Raw genomic sequence first — 21,503 nt, forward strand, 5'->3', positions numbered from 1 at the left:
TTGATTAAACTTAAAATATATGCCATGACTATTAATTAAACCTGGGGCAGTGTTTTGTAGACGAATAAGACGGTCTTATTTTATGGGTCTGTAGATTGTGAAGGAGCAAAAATGCCTTTTGTAGAGTGATACGCTCTTCTTCTCAGATGTGGGAGTTTAGGGAGAGTTTACATGTTACTGAGGATAATATCTGCAATAAATGCCGTTGGTTGAGAATCCTATCAGATCGAATGGATCGGTTGGAGAGACAGTTAGAGACAATGAGGAATTTACAAGAGCAAGGGGGTGTGATGGATGGCAGTTATAGGAAGGGGAAAAGTCACAGATACAGATACATGGATGGGTTAACTCCAGGAAAGGTTAGAGAGGTAGACGGTTAGTGCAGGAGTTTTCTGTGGCTCTCCCTATTTCAAATAAGTATGTTGTTTTGGAAAAGGTAGGGGGTGATGGTTTCTCAGAGGAAGGTAGTTCAAACAGCCAAGTTTCTGGTATCGAGACGGGCTCTAGTGCAATGAGGGGTATGTTGGGTTCCAAGAGATCAATTGTGTTGGGGGATTCTCTAGTCTGAGGTACAGACAGACGTTTCTGTGGCCAGCAGTGAAAAATCAGAATAGTGTGTTGCTTCCCTCATGCCAGATTCAAGGATGTCTCAGAGAGAGTGCAGAATGTTCTCAAGAAGGAGAGGAGCCAGCAGGAGGTCATAGTACACATTGGAACCAACAATATAGGAAGGAAAAAGGTTGAGATCCTGAAGGGAGATTACAGAGAGTTAGACAGGAATTTAAAAAGGAGGTCCTCAAGAGTAGTAATATCTGGATTACTCCAGGTACTACGAGCTAGTGAGAGCAGGAATAGGAGGATAGAGCAAATGAATGCATGACAGAGGAGCTGGTGTAAGGGAGAAGGATTCACAGTTTGGATCTTTGGAAGCTGTTTCGGGGTCGAAGTGACCTGTACAAGAAGGACGGTTTGCACCTAAATTGGAAGGGGACTAATATACTGGCAGGGAAACTTACTAGAACTGCTTGGGAGGATTTAAACTAGTAAGGTGGGGGGGGGGGGGGTTGGGACCCAGGAAGATAGTGAGGAAAGAGATCAATCTGAGACGGGTACAGCTGAGAACAGACGTGAGTCAAACAGTCAAGGCAGGCAGGGACAAGGTAGGACTAATAAATTAAACTGCATTTATTTCAATGCAAGGGGCCTGACAGGGAAGGCAGATGAACTCAGGCCATAGTTAGGAACATGGGACTGGGATACCATAGCAATTACAGAAACATGGCTCAGGGATGGGCAGGACTGGCAGCTTAATGTTCAAGAATACAAATGCTACAGGAAGGATAGAAAGGGAGGCAAGTGAGGAGGGAGAGTGGCATTTTTGATAAGGGATAGCATTACAGTTGTGCGTAGGTAGGATAGTCCTAGAAATACATACAGGGAAGTTATTTGGGTGGAACAGAGAAATAAGAAAGGGATGATCAGCTTATTGGGATTGTATTATAGGTCCCTTAATAGTCAGAGGGAAATTGAGAAACAAATTTATAAAGAGATCTGTTATCAGTAAGAATAATAGGGTGGTCATGGTAAGGGTTTTAACTTTCCAGACATAGACTGGGACTGCCGTAGTGTTAAGGGTTTAGATGGACAGGAATTTGTTAAGTGTGTGCAAGAAAAGTTTCTGATTCAGTATGTGGATGCACCTACCAGAGAAGGTGCAAAACATTACCTACTCTTGGGAAATAGGCAGGGGAGGTGACTGAGGTGTCAGTGGGGGAGCACTTTGGGCGTCAGCGACCATAATTCTATTAGATTTAAAATAGTGATGGAAAAGGATAGACCGGATCTAAAAGTTGAAGCTCTAAATTGGAGAAAGGCCAAGTTTGACGGTGTTAGGCAAGAACTTTCAAAAGCTGATTGGAGGCAGATGTTCGCAGGTAAAGGGACAGCTGGAAAATGGGAAGCCTTCAGAAATGAGGTAACGCGAATTCAGAGAATGTATAGCCCTGTCAGGGTGAAAAGGAAGGCTGGTAGGTATAGGGAATGCTGGATGACGAAAGCAATTGAGGATTTGGTTAAGAAAAAGGAGGAAATATATGCCATGTATAGACAGGATAGATTGAGTGAATCCTTAGAAGAATATAAAGGCAATAGGAGTATATTTAAGAGGAAAATCAGGAGGATAAAAAGGGGACATGATATAGCTTTGGCAAATGAAGTTAAGGAGAATCCAAAGGGTTTTTACAAACACATTAGGGTCAATAGGACCCCTCAAAGATCAGTAAGGCGGCCTTTGTGTGGCGCCACAGAAAATGGGGGAGATACTAAACGAGTGCTTTGCATCAGTATTTACTGCGGAAAAGGACACGGAAGATGTACAGCACAGAAACAGACCCTTTGATCCAACCCAACCAGATATCGCAACCCAACCTAGCCCTACCTGCCAACACCCGGCCCATATCCCTCCAAACACTTCCTATTCATATACCCATCCAAATGCCTCTTAAATGTTGCAATTGTACCAGCCTCCACCACTTCCTCTGGCAGCTCATTCCATTCACGTACCACCCTCTGTGTGAAAAAGTTGCCCAATAGGTCTCTTTTATATCTTTCCCCTCGCATGCTAAACCTGTATCCTCTAGTTCTGGACTCCCACACCCCAGGGAAGAGACATTGTCTATTTACCCTATCCATGCCCCTCATAATTTTGTAAACCTCTATAAGGTCACCCCTCAGCCTCTGCTGCTCCAGGGAAAACAGCCCCAAATTATTCAGCCTCTCCCTGTAGCTCAAATCCTCCAATCCTGGCAACATCCTTGTAAATCTTTTCTGAACCCTTTCAAGTTTCACAACATATTTCTGATAGGAACGAGACCAGAACTACATGCAGTATTCCAACAGTGGCCTAACCAACGTCCTGAACAGCTACAACATCACCTCCCAACTCCTGTACTCAATACTTTGATCAATAAAGGAAAGCATCTCAAATGCCTTCTTCACTATCATATCTATCTGCAACTCCACTTTGAAGGAGCTATGAACCTGCACTCCAAGGTCTCTTTGTTCAGCAACACTCCCGAGAGTCTTACCATTAAGAGTTTATGTCCTGCTAAGATTTGCTTTCCCAAAATGCAGCACCTCGTATTTATCTGAATTAAACTCCATCTGCCACTTCTCAGCCCATTGGCTCACCTGATCAAGATACCATTGTAATCTGAGGTAACCTTCTTCACTGTCCACTACTCTCCAATTTGGTGTTATCTGCAAACTTACTAACTATACCTGTTATGCTCACATCCAAATCATTTATGTAAATGACAAAAAGTAGTGGACCCAGCACCGATCCTTGTAGCACTCCACTGGTCACAGGCCTCCAGTCTAAAAAACAACCCTCCACCACCAACCTCTGTCTTCTACATTTGAGCCAGTTCTGTATCCAAATGGCTAGTCCTCCCTATATTCCATGAGATCTAACTTTGCTGACCATGGGGAACCTTGTCAAATGTTGAAAATGTGTTGCTGGTTAAAGCACAGCAGGTCAGGCAGCATCCAAGGAATAGGAAATTCGACGTTTCGGGCATAAGCCCTTCATCAGGAATGCGGAGAGGGTGCCAGGCAGGCTAAGATAAAAGGTAGGGAGGAGGGACTTGGGGGAGGGGCGATGGAGGTGGGATAGGTGGAAGGAGGTCAAGGTGAGGGTGATAGGCCGGAGTGGGGTGGGGGCGGAGAGGTTAGGAAGAAGATTGCAGGTTAGGAGGGCGGTGCTGAGTTGAGGGAACCGACTGAGCAAGGTGGGGGGAAGGGAAATGAGGAAACTGGAGAAATCTGAGTTCATCCCTTGTGGCTGGAGGGTTCCCAGGCGGAAGATGAGGCGCTCTTCCTCCAACCGTCGTGTTGTTATGTTTTGCCGGTGGAGGAGTCCAAGGACCTGCATGTCCTCGGTGGAGTGGGAGGGAGAGTTAAAGTGTTGAGCCACGGGGTGGTTGGGTTGGTTGGTCCAGGCGTCCCTGAGGTGTTCTCTGAAGCGTTCCGCAAGTAAGCGGCCCGTCTCCCCAATGTAGAGGAGGCCACATCGGGTGCAGCGGATGCAATAGATGATGTGTGTGGAGGTACAGGTGAACTTGTGGCGGATATGGAAGGATCCCTTGGGGCCTTGCAGGGAAGTGAGGGAGGAGGTGTGGGCGCAAGTTTTACATTTCCTGCGGTTGCAGGGGAAGGTGCCGGGAGTGGAGGTTGGGTTGGTGGGGGGTGTGGACCTGACGAGGGAGTCACGAAGTGAGTGGTCTTTGCGGAACGCTGATAGGGGCGGGGAGGGAAATATATCCTTGGTGGTGGGGTCCGTTTGGAGGTGGCGGAAATGGCGGCGGATGATACGTTGTATACAGAGGTTGGTGGGGTGGTAGGTGAGAACCAGTGGGGTTCTGTCTTGGTGGCGGTTAGAGGAGCGGGGCTCAAGGGCGGAGGAGCGGGAAGTGGAGGAGATGCGGTGGAGGGCATCATCGATCACGTTTGGGGGGAATCTGCGGTCCTTGAAGGAGGAGGCCATCTGGGCTGTGCGGTGTTGGAACTGGTCCTCCTGGGAGCAGATGCGGCGGAGACGAAGGAATTGGGAATATGGGATGGAGTTTTTACAGGGGGCAGGGTGGGAGGAAGTGTAGTCCAGATAGCTGTGGGAGTCAGTCGGTTTGTAGTAGATGGCTGTGTTGAGTCGGTCGCCTGAGATAGAAATGGAAAGGTCTAGGAAGGGGAGGGAGGAGTCTGAGACAGTCCAGGTGAATTTGAGGTCAGGATGGAAGGTGTTAGTAAAGTTGATGAACTGTTCAACCTCCTCGTGGGAGCACGAGGCAGCGCCGATACAGTCATCGATGTAGTGGAGGAAAAGGTGGGGGGTGGTGCCAGTGTAGTTGCGGAAGATGGACTGTTCTACATATCCTACGAAGAGACTGGCATAGCTGGGGCCCATGCGGGTGCCCATGGCAACTCCTTTAGTTTGGAGGAAGTGGGAGGATTGAAAAGAGAAGTTATTCAGGGTGAGGACCAGTTCAGTCAGTCGAAGGAGGGTGTCAGTGGAAGGGTACTGGTTGGTGCGGCGGGAAAGGAAGAAGTGGAGGGCTTTGAGTCCTTCGTGATTGGGGATGGAGGTGTACAGGGACTGAATGTCCATCGTGAAAATAAGGCGTTGGGGACCGGGGAAGCGAAAATCCTGGAGGAGGTGGAGGGCGTGGGTGGTGTCCCGAACGTAGGTGGGGAGTTCTTGGACTAAAGGGGACAGAACCGTGTCCAGGTATGCGGAGATGAGTTCAGTGGGGCAGGAGCAGGCTGAGACAATGGGTCGGCCGGGGCATTCAGGTTTGTGGATTTTGGGCAGGAGGTCAAATGCCTGACTCAAGTCCAGATAGATCACATCTACTGCTCTGCCCTCATCAATCCTCTTTGTTACTTCTTCAAAAATCTCAATCAAGTTTGTGAGACATGATTTCCCACACACAAAGCAATGTTGACTGTCCCGAATCAGTCCTTGCCTTTCCAAATACATGTACATCCTAACCCTCAGGACTCCCTCCAACAACTTGCCCACCACCGACGTCAGGCTCACTAGTCTATAGTTCCCTGGCTTGTCCTTACCACCCCTCTTAAACAGTGGCACCACGTCAGCCAACCTCCAGTCTTCTGGCACCTCATCTGTGACTATTAATTATACACATCTCAGCAAGAGGCCCAGCCATCACTTCCCTAGCTTCCCAGAGAGTTCTAGGGTACACCTGATCAGGTCCTGGGGATTTATCCACCTTTATGCATTTCAAGACATCCAGCACTTCCTCCTCTGTAATATGGATATTTTTCAAGACGTCATCATCTATTTCCCTACTTCTCTTTCTTCCATGTCCTTTTCCACAGTAAATACTGATGCAAAATACTCGTTTAGGATCTCCCTCATTTTCTGCGGCTCCACACTAAGGCCGCCTTGCTGATCTTTGAGGGGAGAAAGTGAGGACTGCAGATGTTGGGGATCAGAGCTTAAAAATGTGTTGCTGGAAAAGCGCAGCAGGTCAGGCAGCATCAAAGGAACAGGAAATTCGACGTTTCGAGCATAAGCCCTTCTTCAGGAATATCCGAAACGTCGATTCTCCTTCTCCTTTGATGCTGCCTGACCTGCTGCTCTTTTCTAGCAACACATTTTTAAGCTCTGATCTTTGAGGGGCCCTATTCTCTCTCTAGTTACCCTTTTGTCCTTAATATATTTGTAAAACACCTTTGGATTCTCCTTAACTCTATTTGCCAACGGTATCTCATGTCCCCTTTCTGTCCTCCTGATTTTCCTCTTAAGTATACTCCGACTGCCTTTATACTCTTCTAAGGATTCACTCGATCTATCCTGTTTATACCTGACAAAGGCTTCCTTCTTTTTCTTAACCAAACCCTCAATTTCCTTCATCATATCTATACCTACCAGCCTTTCCTTCCATCCTAACAGGAATATACTTTCTCTGGATTCCCATTATCTCATTTCTGAAGGCTTCCCATTTTCCAGCCGTCCCTTTACCTGCGAACATCTGCCCCCTAACAGCTTTTGAAAGTTCTTGCCTAATACTGTCAAACTTGGCCTTTCTCCAACTTAGAACTTCAACTTTTAGATCTGGTCTATCCTTTTCCATCGCTATTTTAAATCTAATAGAATTATGGTCGCTGACACCAAAGTGCTCCCCCACTGACACCACAGTCACCTGCCCTGCCTTATTTCCCAAGAGTAGGTCACATTTTGCACCTTCTCTGGCAGGTACATCCACATACTGAATCAGAAAATTGTCTTGTATGCACTTAACAAATTCCTCTCCATCTAAACCCTGAACACTATGGCAGTCCCAGTCTATGTTTGGAAAGTTAAAATCCCCTACCATAATCACCCTATTATTCTGACAGATAACTGAGATCTCCTTATAAATTTGTTTCTCAATTTCCCTTTGACTATTAGGGGGTCTACAATACAATCCAAATAAGATGATCATCCCTTTCTTATTTCTCAGTTCCACCCAAACAACTTCCCTGGATGTATGTCCAGGAATATCCTCCCTCAGCACAACTGTAATGCTATCCCTTATCAAACATGCCACTCCCTCTCCTCTCTTGCCTCCCTTTCTATCCTTCCTGTAGCATTTGTATCCTGGAACATTAAGCTGCCAGTCCTGCCCATCCCTGAGCCATGTTTCTGTAACTGCTATGATATCCCAGTCCCATGTTCCTAACCATGCCCTGAGTTCATCTGCCTTCCCTGTTAGGCCCCTCACATTGAAATAAATGCAGTTTAATTTATTAGTCCTACCTTGTCCCTGCCTGCCCTGACTGTTTGACTCGCTTCTGTTCTCAACTGTACCAGTGTCAGATTAATCTCTGTCATCAATATCGCCCTGTGTCCCACTGCCCATCCCCCACCCCACTAGGTTAAATCCTCCCGAGCAGCTCGAGCAAATCTCCCTGCCAGTATATTAGTCCCCTTCCAATTTAGGTGCAATCTGCCCTTCTTGTACAGGTCACTTTACCCCAAAACAGCTTCCAAAGATCCAAAATATGAATCCTTCTCCCATACACCAGCTCCTCAGCCATGCATTCATTTGCTCTATCCTCCTATTCCTGCCCTCACTAGCTCGTAGCACCAGGAGTAATCCAGTTATTACTACTCTCGAGGACCTCCTTTTAAACTCCTGCCTAACTCTCTATAATCTTCCTTCAGAATCTCAACCTTTCCCTTCCTATGTCGTTGGTTCCAATGCGGACAATGACCTCATGCTGGCCCCTCTCCCCCACGAGAACATTCTGCACCCTCTCTCTTAAATGTACTCAATAACTTGGCCTCCACAGGCTTCCACAACAATGAGCTCCAGAGATTAACACTCTCTCTTGAAATAATTCCTCCTCATCTCAGTTCTAAAGGGTTATTCCTTCACTCTGAGGATGTGTCCTTGTCCTAATCTCTTCTACTAGTGGAAACATCTTCTCCATGCCCACTCTATTCAGGCTTCTATGCATTCTGTAAGTTTCAAACAGATTCCCCTTCATTCTTCTAACTTCAAGTATAGACCCAGAGTCCACAAGTAATCCTCATATGGCAAGCCCTGCATCCCGAGGTCATTCTTGTAAACCTCATATGGACTCCCTCCAATACCAGCTAACCCTTCCTTAGATACAGAGCCAAAAGTGCTTACAATATCCCAAATGCAGTCTGATCACAGCCTTCGAGATAAGAAAAAACTGCAGGCGCTGGAATCCAAAGCAGAAATCCACGTTTCGGGTGTAACCCTTCTTCAGGACTGAAGAACATCAAATTCTGCACCTCCTGATGCTGCTGGGCTTGCTGTGCTCTTCCAGCCTCCTGCCTGTCTGATCAGAGCCTTATACAGCTTCAGTAGTACATCTCTGCTTGTATCCTAGCGCTCTTGAAATGAATGCTAATATTAATGCATTCCTATCCATGTTAAAATTCAGAGAATTCTGAACTAGGACACCCAGTTCCTTTGTACTTCAGATTTCGGAAATCTTTCCCTGCTTAGAAAATAATCTACTTCCTACCAAAGTGCAAAACCTCTCACTTTCCCACATTATTATTCATCTGCCACTTCTTTATCTGCTGTCTCAGCCGATTCAAGTATTTTGCAGCCTCCCGCTACCTGACACTCCACCTGTCTTTGTGTCATGTGTAAACTTTGCAGTAATGCCCTCAGTCCCATTGTCCAGATCACTGATATATAACGCAAACAAGTTGTGGCCCCAGCACAGGTCCCCTGTGGAACTCCATGGGTCACTGGCCGCCAGCCTGAAATAGACCTCTTTATTCCAACTCTCTGCCTTCTGCCAGTCAGCCAATCCTCTCTCTGTGCCAGTACCTTGCCCCTCGCACTTATTTTAGCAACTTCCTGGATGGCACCTTGCCAAAGGTCTTCTGGAAAGCCAAAGAGATCACATCCACTTGCTCTCTTTTGTTTAATTTGCTTGTTACTTCTACAAGTAATTCTAACAGATTTGTCAGGCATGACCTCTCCTTGATGACGCTGTGCTGGCTGAGCCCTATATAACAATGCACCTCCAAGTATACTGCAATCTCATCCTTTGTAATGAGCTCTGAAATCTTATCAATTACTGTGGTCAAATTAATTGGCTCATTGTCTCCTGTCTTCTGCCTCCCCCATTTCTTAAACAGGGGTGTTACATTACCCATTTTTCAGTACTCTGGGACCCTCCCTGACTCCACTGATTCCTCAAAGATCACTACCAATATCTCCAAAATCTCTTTAGCTATCTCCATCAGAACTCAGAGGTGTAGCCCAAATGGTTCAGGTGATGTATCCTATCTTCAGATCTATCAGCTTCCCCACCACCTTCTCCTTAGTAATGGCTCCCACACCTACCTACTTTCAAAGTTCTCGGATCTCCCATTATGAAAACTGATGCAAACTACCCATCAGTTCCTCGTTAAAAATCACACAACACCAGGTTATAGTCCAACAGGTTTAATTGGAAACACACGAGCTTTCGGAGCGTTATTCCTTCATCAGGTGGTAGTGGAGGGCTCAATCCTAACACACTGAATTTATAGCAAAAAAGTTTACAGTGTGATGTAACTTAAATTATACATTGAAAAACTGATTGTCTGTTAAGCCTTTCATCTGTAAGAATATCACGATAGTTTCACTTCTTTCATGTGTAAATCACAAAACCTTTTTTTAAAAAAGTTGCACTCTCAGGTTGGCTGTTAACAATGGTGATAGCTAGACAATATGTTGACGGTGTTAGCCCCCTGTGTTCTCTGTCTATGCCATGATGTTTATTGTCTAGCTACACCATTGTTAACAGCTAACCTGAGCATGCAACTTCTTTATAAAAGATTTTGTGATTTACACATGAAAGAAGTGAAACTATCATGATATTCTAACAGATGAAAGGCTTAACAATCAATTTTTCAATGTATAATTTCAGTTACATCACACTGTAAATTTTTGCTATAAATTCTGTGTTAGGATTGAGCGCTCCACTACCACCTGATGAAGGAGTGATGATCCGAAAGCGAGTGTGCTTCCAATTAAACCTGTTGGACTATAACCTGGTGTTGTGTGATTTTTAACTTTGTACACCCCAGTCCAACACTGGCATCTCCAAATCATATCAGTTCTTCTGCCATTATTTTATTCCCTATTATTCCTTCTCCAGCTTCATTTTCTAGCAGTTCAGTGTTGGATATCAAAATATCTTTTAAATTTAAAAATCTAAAAAAAAACTCTTTCAATTTTATTCTATGAAAGCAGAAAAATAACAGAAAATCCTAAGTTACTTTAAAAGTATATTCAAGGCAGCAGGATGATGATAAACAGTGGCAATTTGTGCATGGAAGTAGGTAGAGTTCTACATGAATACTTTGGCTCAGTGTTCAGTAGCAAGAGGGATGGCATAGTTCTAGAAATCAGGGAGCAGTTTTGAGATGCAACTAGAGAAGTTAGCATGGACAGGAAGGAGACTCTGAGTGCTGGGAGGCTTACAAGTACATGGCCAGATGAAATGTATCCCAGATTGCTGAGTGAGACAAAGGAAGCAACAATAGGTAAGCTAACAAAAGTTTTGATTTCTGTCTGGCCACAGTAGAGGTGCCAGAGTACTGGAGGACAATCTGGTACTGTATTTCAAGAAGGAAATAAGGGATAAACCAGGAAACTACAGGCCAGTCAGTCTAACCTCAGTGATGGCAAAACTATAGGAAGCAGTTCTGAGGTACAGAATTAATCTGTATTTGGAGAAGCAGCGATTAATCAGCATGGTTTTGTTAAGGGGAGGTCATATCTGACCAACTCAGTTGAATTTTTCATAAAGGTAACTAGGTGTGTAGACCAGGGCAATGTTTGTGATATCATCTTCAGCAAGACATTTGATAAGGAGAGACTGATGGCAAAGATAACAGCCCATGTGATCCAAAGAAATTTGACAAATTAGATGAGTGACAGAAGCAGAGGGTGATAATTGAGGGGAGGTCTGCATCCAATGGGGTCCCACAGGGACCAGTGGTGGGTTCCTTGCTGTTTGTGGTTTATACAAATGATTTAGACTTGAATGAAGGAGGACCAAAACCAGAAAATCTCAGCACATTTGGCAACATTTGTTGAGAGAAGGCAAAGTTAATGCTTTAAGTCCAGAGTGCCAAATGGAGTTCAAGCTGGATAAGTATGACATGATGAACAAGGCAAGGGAACATAGGATGAATGGTAAACATTTAGGATAAGAGGGAGTTGGTGTGCATGTCCACCAGTCCCTTAAGGTATCAGGACAAGCTGATAAAGTGGTTAAGAAGGCAGATGGATATTTGCCATTATTAATTGAGGCACAGAGTTTAAGAGCAGAGAGATGGTGCTGCAGCTGTATAAATTAATGGTTAGGTCATGACTGGAGGATTCGGTGCGGTTCTTTAATGCACATTAATAGAGAGAAGTGATAGCAGTGGAGAGGGTGCAGAGGAGATTCACCAGGATGTTGCCTGGGCTGGAGAGTTTCAGTTATTAAGAAAGATTGGACAGATAGGGGTTACTTTCCATAAAGCAGAGGAGATTGAAAGGGGACAGGATTGAGATTCGTAAAATTATGAGGGGCACAGACAGGGTAGACCGGATGAGGAAAAGATGATGTAGTTGATGACATGCCAGCGCTTTGATTGTGGATTTCTCACAGAAGTCTTGAACTTGTCTCTTTGAGGAAACAAACTGATGACTGGCTGGTGGTGAGCAGAAGAATCCTGTTGGAATTGCAACTGTCCTTGCTGGAAGAGCAGCACCTCATTTTCTGCTTAGGAACCCTGCAAACTCTGGACTCAATATCAAGTTCAATAATCTTACAGCCTGAGCATATCCTTACCCCCAACTCCCACACACCAGGCCTTGTCATCACATGGGCTGCTACCACTAGGACCTCATTGTCAACCACTAATGAACTCCATGAGCAACTATTCATTCTCTCAGGATGACTTTTACCCAATTATTTGTCTGCCCAATTATTTTTTTCCTCTCTCTGGCTTCCACTTATCATTTACTCCTTCATCCTCCAACCACATATACCTACCTAGATACCAGCAGTTCTGAAGAAAAGTCATTAGACCTAAAACATTAACTCGGTTTTCTCTCCACAGGTGCTGTCAGATGAGTTTTTCCAGCAATTTATAATTTTGTTTCAGGTTTCCAGCATCTGCAGTTCTTTGGGTTTTTTTGTCCCCATCACATCTGGCCAGTCTGCGCAGAACTTGTGTTGTGTGTGTTGGGGGGTTGAATTCCCCCAAGTAGATGCCTTGTGTGGGACATCTTTTAACGTGGAAATGCTTTTGCATATCAGCAGACACACAGCCCTTGGCAGAATATAGATCCAATTCCAGTGGCAAATAAACCTCAAAGACTGGGGATCTACCTACTGCTGCCCACTTTCAACTGGCATCACAACCACTGATATCACATGAGGAGTATCTTCCATCTGGATCGCTGTTCAAGACTTGTTCTGGATTACTTTTCGTCTGCTTCCTCCCCGCTGATCTTACCACCATAGGGGGCCCCTCCAGAAGTTGAAAACTCCACTGGCATTGTTCTTGGGATCAATGGCACACTCAAGCATCTCCACCACAGCAAGGTGGCAATTCACTGAAAGATCATCATACGATCCAGAGACCAAAATGATAATCGCACTATCAAAGCACTGATCAGTGCAGTCAACTACTGGACAATCGGCTCATCTGCTCCTCAACATCCATCAATGCCACCAAAATCAGCTAAAGACAAAGACACAGTTTACAAAAAAAGCTCAAAATTAAACAGCTTCAAGAGCTGAGCAAACTAGCAAACTTCCAAAAACTTCACCAAAATCTCCAAAGGGTTCATTTTAATGGAGTGCAGGGAATCTGAAATTAGCTGTAGATAGCCAGCCTCTCATATTAGGAAGCAACGGTTGGCTACAAAACCAGGAAACACCAAGACTGATTCAACGTGAAGGACCACGTCATCTAAAACCTCACTGAGGAGAACAGCTCTCTATGCTTGGCAAGAGAACAATACCAGTGAGGCAAAGAGGACAACTCATCAAACAGTGAAGCTGGAGTTACAAAGAAGAACACAACAAATCAAGAACCAATGACTGGATGAGAAAACCAAGGAGCTGCAATTCCTTGCCAATAAGCACATTCTCAGGGTTCCTTCAGTGCTACCAAGGAGTAACAGGAATAAAGAGTACTGGGCTTACGATAAGATTCTTGGTAGTATAGTTGAGCAGAGAGATCTTGGTGTCCAGTGCATGGATCCCTGAAAGTTGCCACTCAGGTTGATAGGGTTGTTAAGAAGGCATCTGGTGTGTTAGCTTTTATTGGTACAGGTATTGAGTTTCGGAGCCACGAGGTCATGTTATAGCTGTACAAAACTCTGGTGCAGCCACACTCTGAGTTTTACATGCAGTTTGGATCACCACACTATAGCAAGGATGTGGAAGCTTTGGCAAAGGTTCAGAGGAGATTTACGAGGATGTTGCCTGGTTAGAGGGAAGGTCTTATGAGGAAAGGCTGAGGGACTTGAGGCTGTTTTTATTAGAGAGAAGAAGGTTGAGGGGTGACTCAATTGAGACATAAGATAATCAGAGGATTAGGGTGGACAGTGTGAGCCTTTTTCCTCAGATGGCAATGGATTGCATGAGGGGACATTATTTTAAATTGAGGGGTGATAGATATAGGACAGTTGTCAGAGGCAATTTCTTTCCTGAGTGAGTAGCAGGGGTGTAGAATGCCCTGTCTGCAACAGTAGTTGACTCGCCAATTTTAAGGGCATTTAAATGATCATTGGATAAACATATGGATAAAATGGAATAGTTTAGGTTGGATGGGCTTCTGATTGGTTAACAGGTCGGCGCAACATTGAGGGCTGAAGGATCTGTACTGCGCTGGAATGTTCTATGTTCTATATTCTACCAAGGCAACACCCTTGGCCTCAAACTGGTGTGCAGTAAGGATTGCACTCTTTTGAGAAACAGAGTAAAAATCCGCCTCTGATGGAGAGAACACTGAAGAACTACTAAAACTGCAATACAATCATTAATGAAGATGTGGTTGAGGAAATATCTCAACTTCCTATCAAAAATGATCTTCGATTCCCACTCAGTGTTGCAGAAGTCAAAGACTCCATTAGATACATGTAGAATGGAAAACCCACAGGAGTAGTTTAAATTCTAGCAGAGATTTCAAATTTAGAGATGAAAAGCTTACCTGCCATCTCTGTCAACTGCACGTTAAAATCTTGGACAAAGAAGAAACCCCTGCCAATCTCAGGAATGACGCCATTGCCACTGTCTTCAAGAAAACAGACAAAATAGACAGTGGGAACTACTAAAATGTCTTCCTAATATCCTCTGGGAAGAGCATTGTCCAGATCATTGCTCAGCTCTTTCTTCCAGTCTCTAAGGAAATCGCTCCTGAAAGACAGTACAGTTTCCAACCAAATTATTGAAGTATGGAGATGATTTTCACCGCTTGGCAACCCAAAGAGAAATGCCAGGAACAAGGCCAATCAAACTACACAGAGTTCATTGATCTGACCAAATCTTTAGACTCAGTCAATTGGAAAATGCCATGGAAGACCGTGTCAAAGGCCAACGGTCCAATGAAATTCATCAATGTTCTCCATCTTCTCCATGACAAGATATCGATAATGATCCTCACTGAAATAGAGAAAAGGACCTCAAAGGATTCTGTCATATTTTTGCAACCACTCTTTATCGTGTCAAGAACAAGCTTTCCAGTGGTGTGGATATTGTCTACAACATGGACAGTACACTTTTCAATTTCAACTGGCTGAAGTCCAAGAAGGAAACAACACTAACCTCACTTGTACAACTTCAATATGTGGATGGCAATGTCATTCCTGCTCTCTCAAAAAAAACCTTCAAGCCTCACTTAACGCCTTTGCAGAAGCATACCAAAGAATTGATCTTAGCTTCAATCTCAAAAATAGTCAAGTCCTTTACCAACACATCCAAGTCAAGTTCTGCTCCATCCTTCAAGATCTATGGAAAAATTCTCCCAAACATGGACATTTCCCTTATCTGGGAAGCTACCTCTCATCTAAGGCATCCGTGCAGAGATTCAACATCACATCCAACGTACAAGCACTGTCTTCAAATAGGAGTCTTCATCAACTGGGACATCCATGCTGATACCAAGATCCTTGTGTACACAACACTCACCCTTCCGACTCTTTTCTATATCTCCAAAACTTGGCCTACAAATTCACACTGCTTCAAGACCTTTGAGAAGCACCATCATTGCTTTTTGTGATTAGATTCTTTGCATCAGCTGGAAGGACAGGCATACTAGCATCAGATCTCTTCTAACAGCACCAACCAATAGCAACTAATACCACCAGCAAAGGACAAAATCATCCAAAACCAACTTCACTGGGCCGGGCACATTCTTAGGATGGCTAAGTTCCAAGTGCCAAAACAAATCTTCTTTGCTCAGCTAAGGTAGCTTTCGAACAAGAGAAGCACTAAAGAAGTATTTTCAAAGACTCCCTAAAGTCTTGCCTCAAGAAATATAACATAGATGTCAATTTGTTCAGTAGGGCCCAACTTGGAGGATACTCCTGTATGAATGGTCACAATTCTTTGAGAATCCCCAGCGACGAAAGGAAGTGCAGAAAAACAACTTGAGAAAGGAATGCCGATGAACCCGAGGCCAAGGACCAGTTCCACCTCCCAGAAACACCTGTCAAACGTGTTGCTGGAGATGTGGCTCCAAGATTCAGGATCATCAGCCATACAAGGACCCAGAGATCCCATAAGCAGTGGCATGGAATTTTCTTGGTGAATAATCAAACTTATTAGTAAGTGATTGCTAACAATGAGACAGGAAAAATAAATTTTCCCTTGGTAAAGTGATCAACGACTGGGGCATAAATTTAAAGTAAGGGGCAGAAGGCTTTGAAGAAATGTGAGGAGAACGATTTACACCCAAAGGCTGGGGAATCTAGAACTCATTGCCCGTAAGGATGGCTGAGGCAGAAAACCTCATCACATATTAGTAGCATTTAGATATACACTTGTGTTGCGAGGGTATACAAGACTAGAAAAGTGCTGGAAAATGAAGTTATAATATTTTGGTCATTGGTTTTGAGTAGTGCAAACCTGAAAGGCTAAGGGCCCTTTACTGTGCGACTGCAGAATTCCAAAGTGCAGAGGGATTTAGGTATTTCAACATATGTGTCACAAAAGGTTAGCATGCAGGTACAGCATGTAATTAAGAAAACTGATGGGATGTTACCATTTATTACAAGAAGAATTGGACATAAAATTAAGGATATTATGCTTCAGTTCTACAGATGGTGAAACCAAATCTTGAGTAGTGTGTACAGTTTGAAATTATTTAAGGAAGAACGTAAATGCTTTGGAGGCAGATCAGAGATTAACTGGCATGATATCCACAATGAGTAGGAGAAAGTGAGGTCTGCAGATGCTGGAGGAGCTTCTTCAAGGAAGGCATCCTTGCAAGAGGATTCGCAGTAGGTTAAAATCTTTGAGGAGAAAGTGAGGTCTGCAGATGCTGGAGGGCTTATGCCCGAAACGTCGAATTTCCTGTTCCTTGGATGCTGCCTAACCTGCTGCGCTTTTCCAGCAACACATTTTCAACCCAGAATGAGTAGGATGTTGCCTTCTCTCTCTTTGGGCTCTAGACCACCTATTTTAACCCCCACCCTACATTCTGCATAATAACCAACCATTCCTAGCTTCCATTAGTTCTAAGAAGGGTTACTGGATCCAAAATGCTAACTCTGATTTCTCTCCACAAATGCAGCCAGACCTGCTGATTTTTTTCCAACAATTTCTGTTTTTGTTACTGCTCCCTGCACTTGGGGAGAACAGTACGGAATATCTCAGGGGAGATAACTGTATGGAATATCTCAGGCTCGGGTGTCTGCATATACACCACCTTTTAGACTGCTTACTCCTTATCTCTAACTCAGGCTCTCCAACTCTCATATTTTGTAACACGCCTTTATTCAAACATGCACACCGTGGTTTCTCAAATATAGTGTCGAAGACCTCTCCCTTCACATGCGTTTTCTAGACTGATGTTTTCTCTCTTACTGATGTCAGAGACATGTGATCAGTTACATCATGTTACATGATATGAATCTCATTATATCAAGTTAACCCCACTCCCCCACCCTCAGATACACTGTTACCAATGAAAACCCACTTAATGTAACTCAACACAAATTTGCATAAATCATGGCTCCCCGTATTAGTGCAGAAGACCCGCGCTGCATAAATCCCAAGATCTTTTATGAGGTTCCATCAATAGGGGACTTACCTCATGAATATCTTTCTTTGTCCAAAGTACTTGCAGGGTATCCAGCAAGTGGAGAGGGTCCAGGCCTGGGGAGAAGCAGATTGATTGCCTGTGACAGGATGCACTTGAAACACTGTGGTATTGTTACTGAGCATAGAATGGGCACTTTGTGCCACCTTGAAAACTATTAACCTTCAAGCTGTCACTCAAGATTAGCAGCTGAACCTCATTCACAATGCAAACAAACCTCCAACAAACATTACCATTTCAGTGGTTTTATTAATCCTCGCAGGACTGTCCCCACTCACTAATGCAAAGGGTATATTTTCACACTGTTAAACAAATTGCCATCCTGTGTTCAGCACATCAATGGAGACGCAGCTTGGCACAGTTTGCAGCCAGCCAGGATGGGTTTGTTTAGTAAACTTCTCATTTAACATTATTCCCCATTCTCTGCCTTTTCCTTTTAGATTCCACCTGTTCTCCCTCCCTTACCACCATAATTCCTGTTTAATGGCAATATCACTGGAAGACAAAACAGCCCAAGATCAGCAATTTAATAATTAGATAACAGTATAAGGGGTGCTCCAGGTCATGTTCAATAGTGACCTCCCCCATCTCGACCTCCCCACAACCACCACACATCTCACCCCTCGCAACCTCCTTTTCCTGTCCCTCTCCTTTACTCTCCTCATCCAACCCATTTCTTTTCTCTTGCTTCCTGCGTTCCCAAGGTGAAATACTGAATAATGCCCCAAAGAGCTAGGTTCTAGGAAGTGAAAGGGAAATTCAAATCCATGCCCTGACCAAAGCTCAGTATACAAGCGGTTGCTTTCGTGACCTCTCATAGGGACATGATATTGCAATCAGATTGTTGCAGTGGATTGCCAAGCAATTAGCGCAAACTTTGATGTCTCCAAGTGTTGCTTATTTTCATCAGTGTGGGCCATCCGTGTAATAACTCAGGAATTCGTGATCCAATGCACCGAGGCTTTAAACTTGGTTGTGCTGTCATGATAGGTAGGAAAACAAGGGGGGCATGCAAGCACAAGAAGGGATATTTCACCAGGGCTGAACCAGCAATGAAAAGCCTTGGGAGTAGCTGTGAAAAAGCTGTCTGTCTAATCCTCACATTGAAGCTTCCTGTGAACACTTTGCAATACGTTAAAAAGTGCTATATGAATACCAGTTATTATTGTTGTTGTTAAGGTACTTTTTGATGTTATTTCAGTAGGAAATGCAGCAGCAAACTCCCAAACTGCATTCTGAAAATGACCAAAGAATGAGTGAGTGACATTGATTAAAGGATAAACATTTGCCAGCAAGCTGTACTGGGGAAGACCTTCCTGCTATTCAGCAAAGAATACTCGCAATTTCCAAGGTGCAGACAAGACTTCTGTTTCATGCCTCAAATGTACGACAGCACCTTGAACTCCCTCTATTACACTGGAGTGCCACCAGCATGCACTACACATCCCAGTTTCACATGTGAATCTTCACTGCACCAAACTACTCAAGCTCCATGGTCAATGCAAATTCTCAAACTTCTACGGTGAGCTTGAAATTAACATTCTTTGCATTCCTACTCCAATTCAGTCCAATAGTTGGTTGGTGGCAGGTTTCATCCAAGGCAGAGATCAAGATCACGAAAGATCAGTCTCCACTTGGACTCAAATTAGAAGATGTCGCCTAGATAAGAGTTTGAAGAAAATCCCACAGAACAGCCGTTCCTCCTCATGATCCAGAAATGCTGCTGGAAGCATACAGACATCAATAACAACAGGATCAGCCTAAGAGGGACGATCCTTATTATCCAAAAGTCTGTAATTACCTAATACATGAAGTACAACAATTTGGGAGAGGCATCTCCACAGTACTAGACAGATAATAAGAGCCATTCTCACTGTCTGGTATTATTGTACAACAGGATTGTTTTCTGTGACTGTATATAACAGTTTGTGAGAAGATTTGTAGCTCGGGTGCTCATTGTTGTGGTTCTGTTCGCTGAGCTGGGAGTTTTTGTTGCAAACGTTTCGTCCCCTTTCTAGGTGACATCTTAGTGCTTGGGAGCCTCCAGTCAAGCGCTTCTGTGCTGATGCCTCCGGCATTTATACTGGTTTGAATCTGCCGCTTCCGGTTGTCAGTTGCTGTCCGCTGCAGTGGCCGGTATATAGGGTCTAGGTCAATGTGTCTGGTGATAGAATTTGTGGATGAGTGCCATGCTCTAGGAATTCCCTGGCTGTTCTCTGTTTGACCTGCCCTATAATAGTGGTGTTGTCCCAATCGAATTCGTGTTGTTTGTCATCTGAGTGTATGGCTACTAGGGATAGCTGGTCGTGTCGTTTCGTGGCTAGTACCAACTGTGCAGTCCTTGCATGGGATTTTGTACACTACGTTGGTTTTGCTCATGCTGAGTATCGGGTCCTTTGTCCTGCACAAAACACTACATAGGACAAACAGGAAGACAGCTAACAACCCACATCCATGAACACCAACTAGCCACGAAACGACACGACCAGCTATCCTTAGTAGCCATACACTCAGGTGACAAACAATATGAATTCGATTGGGACAACACCACTATTATAGGGCAGGTCAAACAGAGAACAGCCAGGGAATTCCTAGAGCATGGCACTCATCCACAAATTCTATCAACAGACACATCGACCTAGACCCTATATACCGGCCACTGCAGCGGACAGCAACTGACAACCGGAAGTGGCAGATTCAAACCAGTATAAATGCCGGAGGAATCAGCACAGAAGCGCTTCACAGGAGGCTCCCAAGCACTGAAGATGTCACCTAGAAAGGGGACGAAACATTTGTGTATAACAGTGTCACTGGGTATATTTTGAGGAGTATCTGTCACTATATAACATATTGGAAAGGGTTCTCATGGCACAGTGGTAGTATCCCTACCTCTGGGCCAGAAGATCCAAGTTCAAGTTCCATCTGCCAAATAGGTGTGTCATACCATAGAGTCATAGAGATATACAGCATGAAAACAGACCCTTTGATGCAACTCACCCATGCTAATGAGATATCCTAAATTAACCTAGACCCATTTGCCTCCTATCACTTGAAATCCTTCCTAATCATGTATGCATCCAGATGCCTTCTAAATGTTGTAACTGTACCAGCCTCCAGAACTTCCTCTGGCAGCTTATTCCATACGTGCACTACCCTCTGCATGAAAATGTTGCCCCTTAGGATCCCTTCTAAATCTTTCCCATTTCACTTTAAACTGATGCCCTCTAATTTTAGACTCCCCCACCCCAGGGAAAAGACCTTGGCTATTCACCCTATCCATAACCCCCAAACAGGTTGATGTTTAAACAACACTTTTTTTTAATAACATACAGGGCTATAGGAACAGATGTTTGTCATTTGCCCACAGAGACTGTTTCCACCAATGAAAAGTGGCTGGTCTCTGAGCTAATTCTAGATAGCTGCCTTTGCCATACATCCTTTAATACTTTTGGATAAAGAAAACTTAGCAAACTAAAACTGACAAATGATCTTACACTCATCAGGGCAGATAGCAAGAATACCAGGCTAGTACAATTGCAACATTTAAAAGGCATCTGGATGGATATATGAATAGGAAGGGTTTGGAGGGATATGGGACGGGTGCTGGCAGGTGGGACTAGATTGGGTTGAGATATCTGATCAGCATGGACGGGTTGAACCAAAGGGCTGTTTCCGTGCTGTACATCACTATGACTCTAAGAGACAGGACTCTAGAGGGTTACGAGGTAGTTAGGAAGGAACAGAAAAATGGACTTAGAAGAGCTAGAAGGAGCATGAAAAAGCCTTAGCAGTATTAAGGAAAACCCCAAACCATTCTATACTTAAGTGAGAAACAATAGAATGGCCAGAGTGAGGGTAGGGCTGATCAGAAATAATAGAGGGAATTTGTCCCTGGAGTTGGAGGAGGTAAGGGATTTCCTTAATAAATACTTTGCTTCAGTATTCACTAATACTGAAGCCATGGGCGGCACGGTGGCACAGTAGTTAGCACTGCTGCCTCACAGCGCCAGAGACTCAGGTTCATTTCCCGCCTCAGGCGACTGACTGTGTGGAGTTTGCACGTTCTCCCGTGTCTGCGTGGGTTTCCTCCGGGTGCTCCGGTTTCTTCCCACAGTCCAAAGATGTGCGGGTCAGG

General features: G+C 44.3%; 1 protein-coding gene across 13 annotated transcripts in view; it reads right to left on the reverse strand.

Annotated features, from left to right (window-relative positions):
• exd3 (exonuclease 3'-5' domain containing 3) overlaps positions 1-21,503 on the reverse strand; it is a 390,852-nt gene that overhangs the window by 293,409 nt on the left and 75,940 nt on the right. For 11 of the 13 annotated variants that reach the window (XM_060841203.1, XM_060841204.1, XM_060841205.1 and 8 more), the window contains one exon: positions 17,360-17,424. The exons of 1 other annotated variant lie outside the window; for it this stretch is intronic. In XM_060841203.1, the coding sequence (XP_060697186.1) occupies positions 17,360-17,424 (65 nt within the window). Of the gene's footprint in view, positions 1-14,257; positions 14,674-17,359; positions 17,425-21,503 lie in introns of those variants that run through there. One more of the 13 variants, XM_060841216.1, reaches the window with a different exon arrangement.

This window comes from Hemiscyllium ocellatum, chromosome 21, assembly GCF_020745735.1.
Source record: "Hemiscyllium ocellatum isolate sHemOce1 chromosome 21, sHemOce1.pat.X.cur, whole genome shotgun sequence".
In the NCBI taxonomy this organism is placed as follows: domain Eukaryota; kingdom Metazoa; phylum Chordata; class Chondrichthyes; order Orectolobiformes; family Hemiscylliidae; genus Hemiscyllium; species Hemiscyllium ocellatum.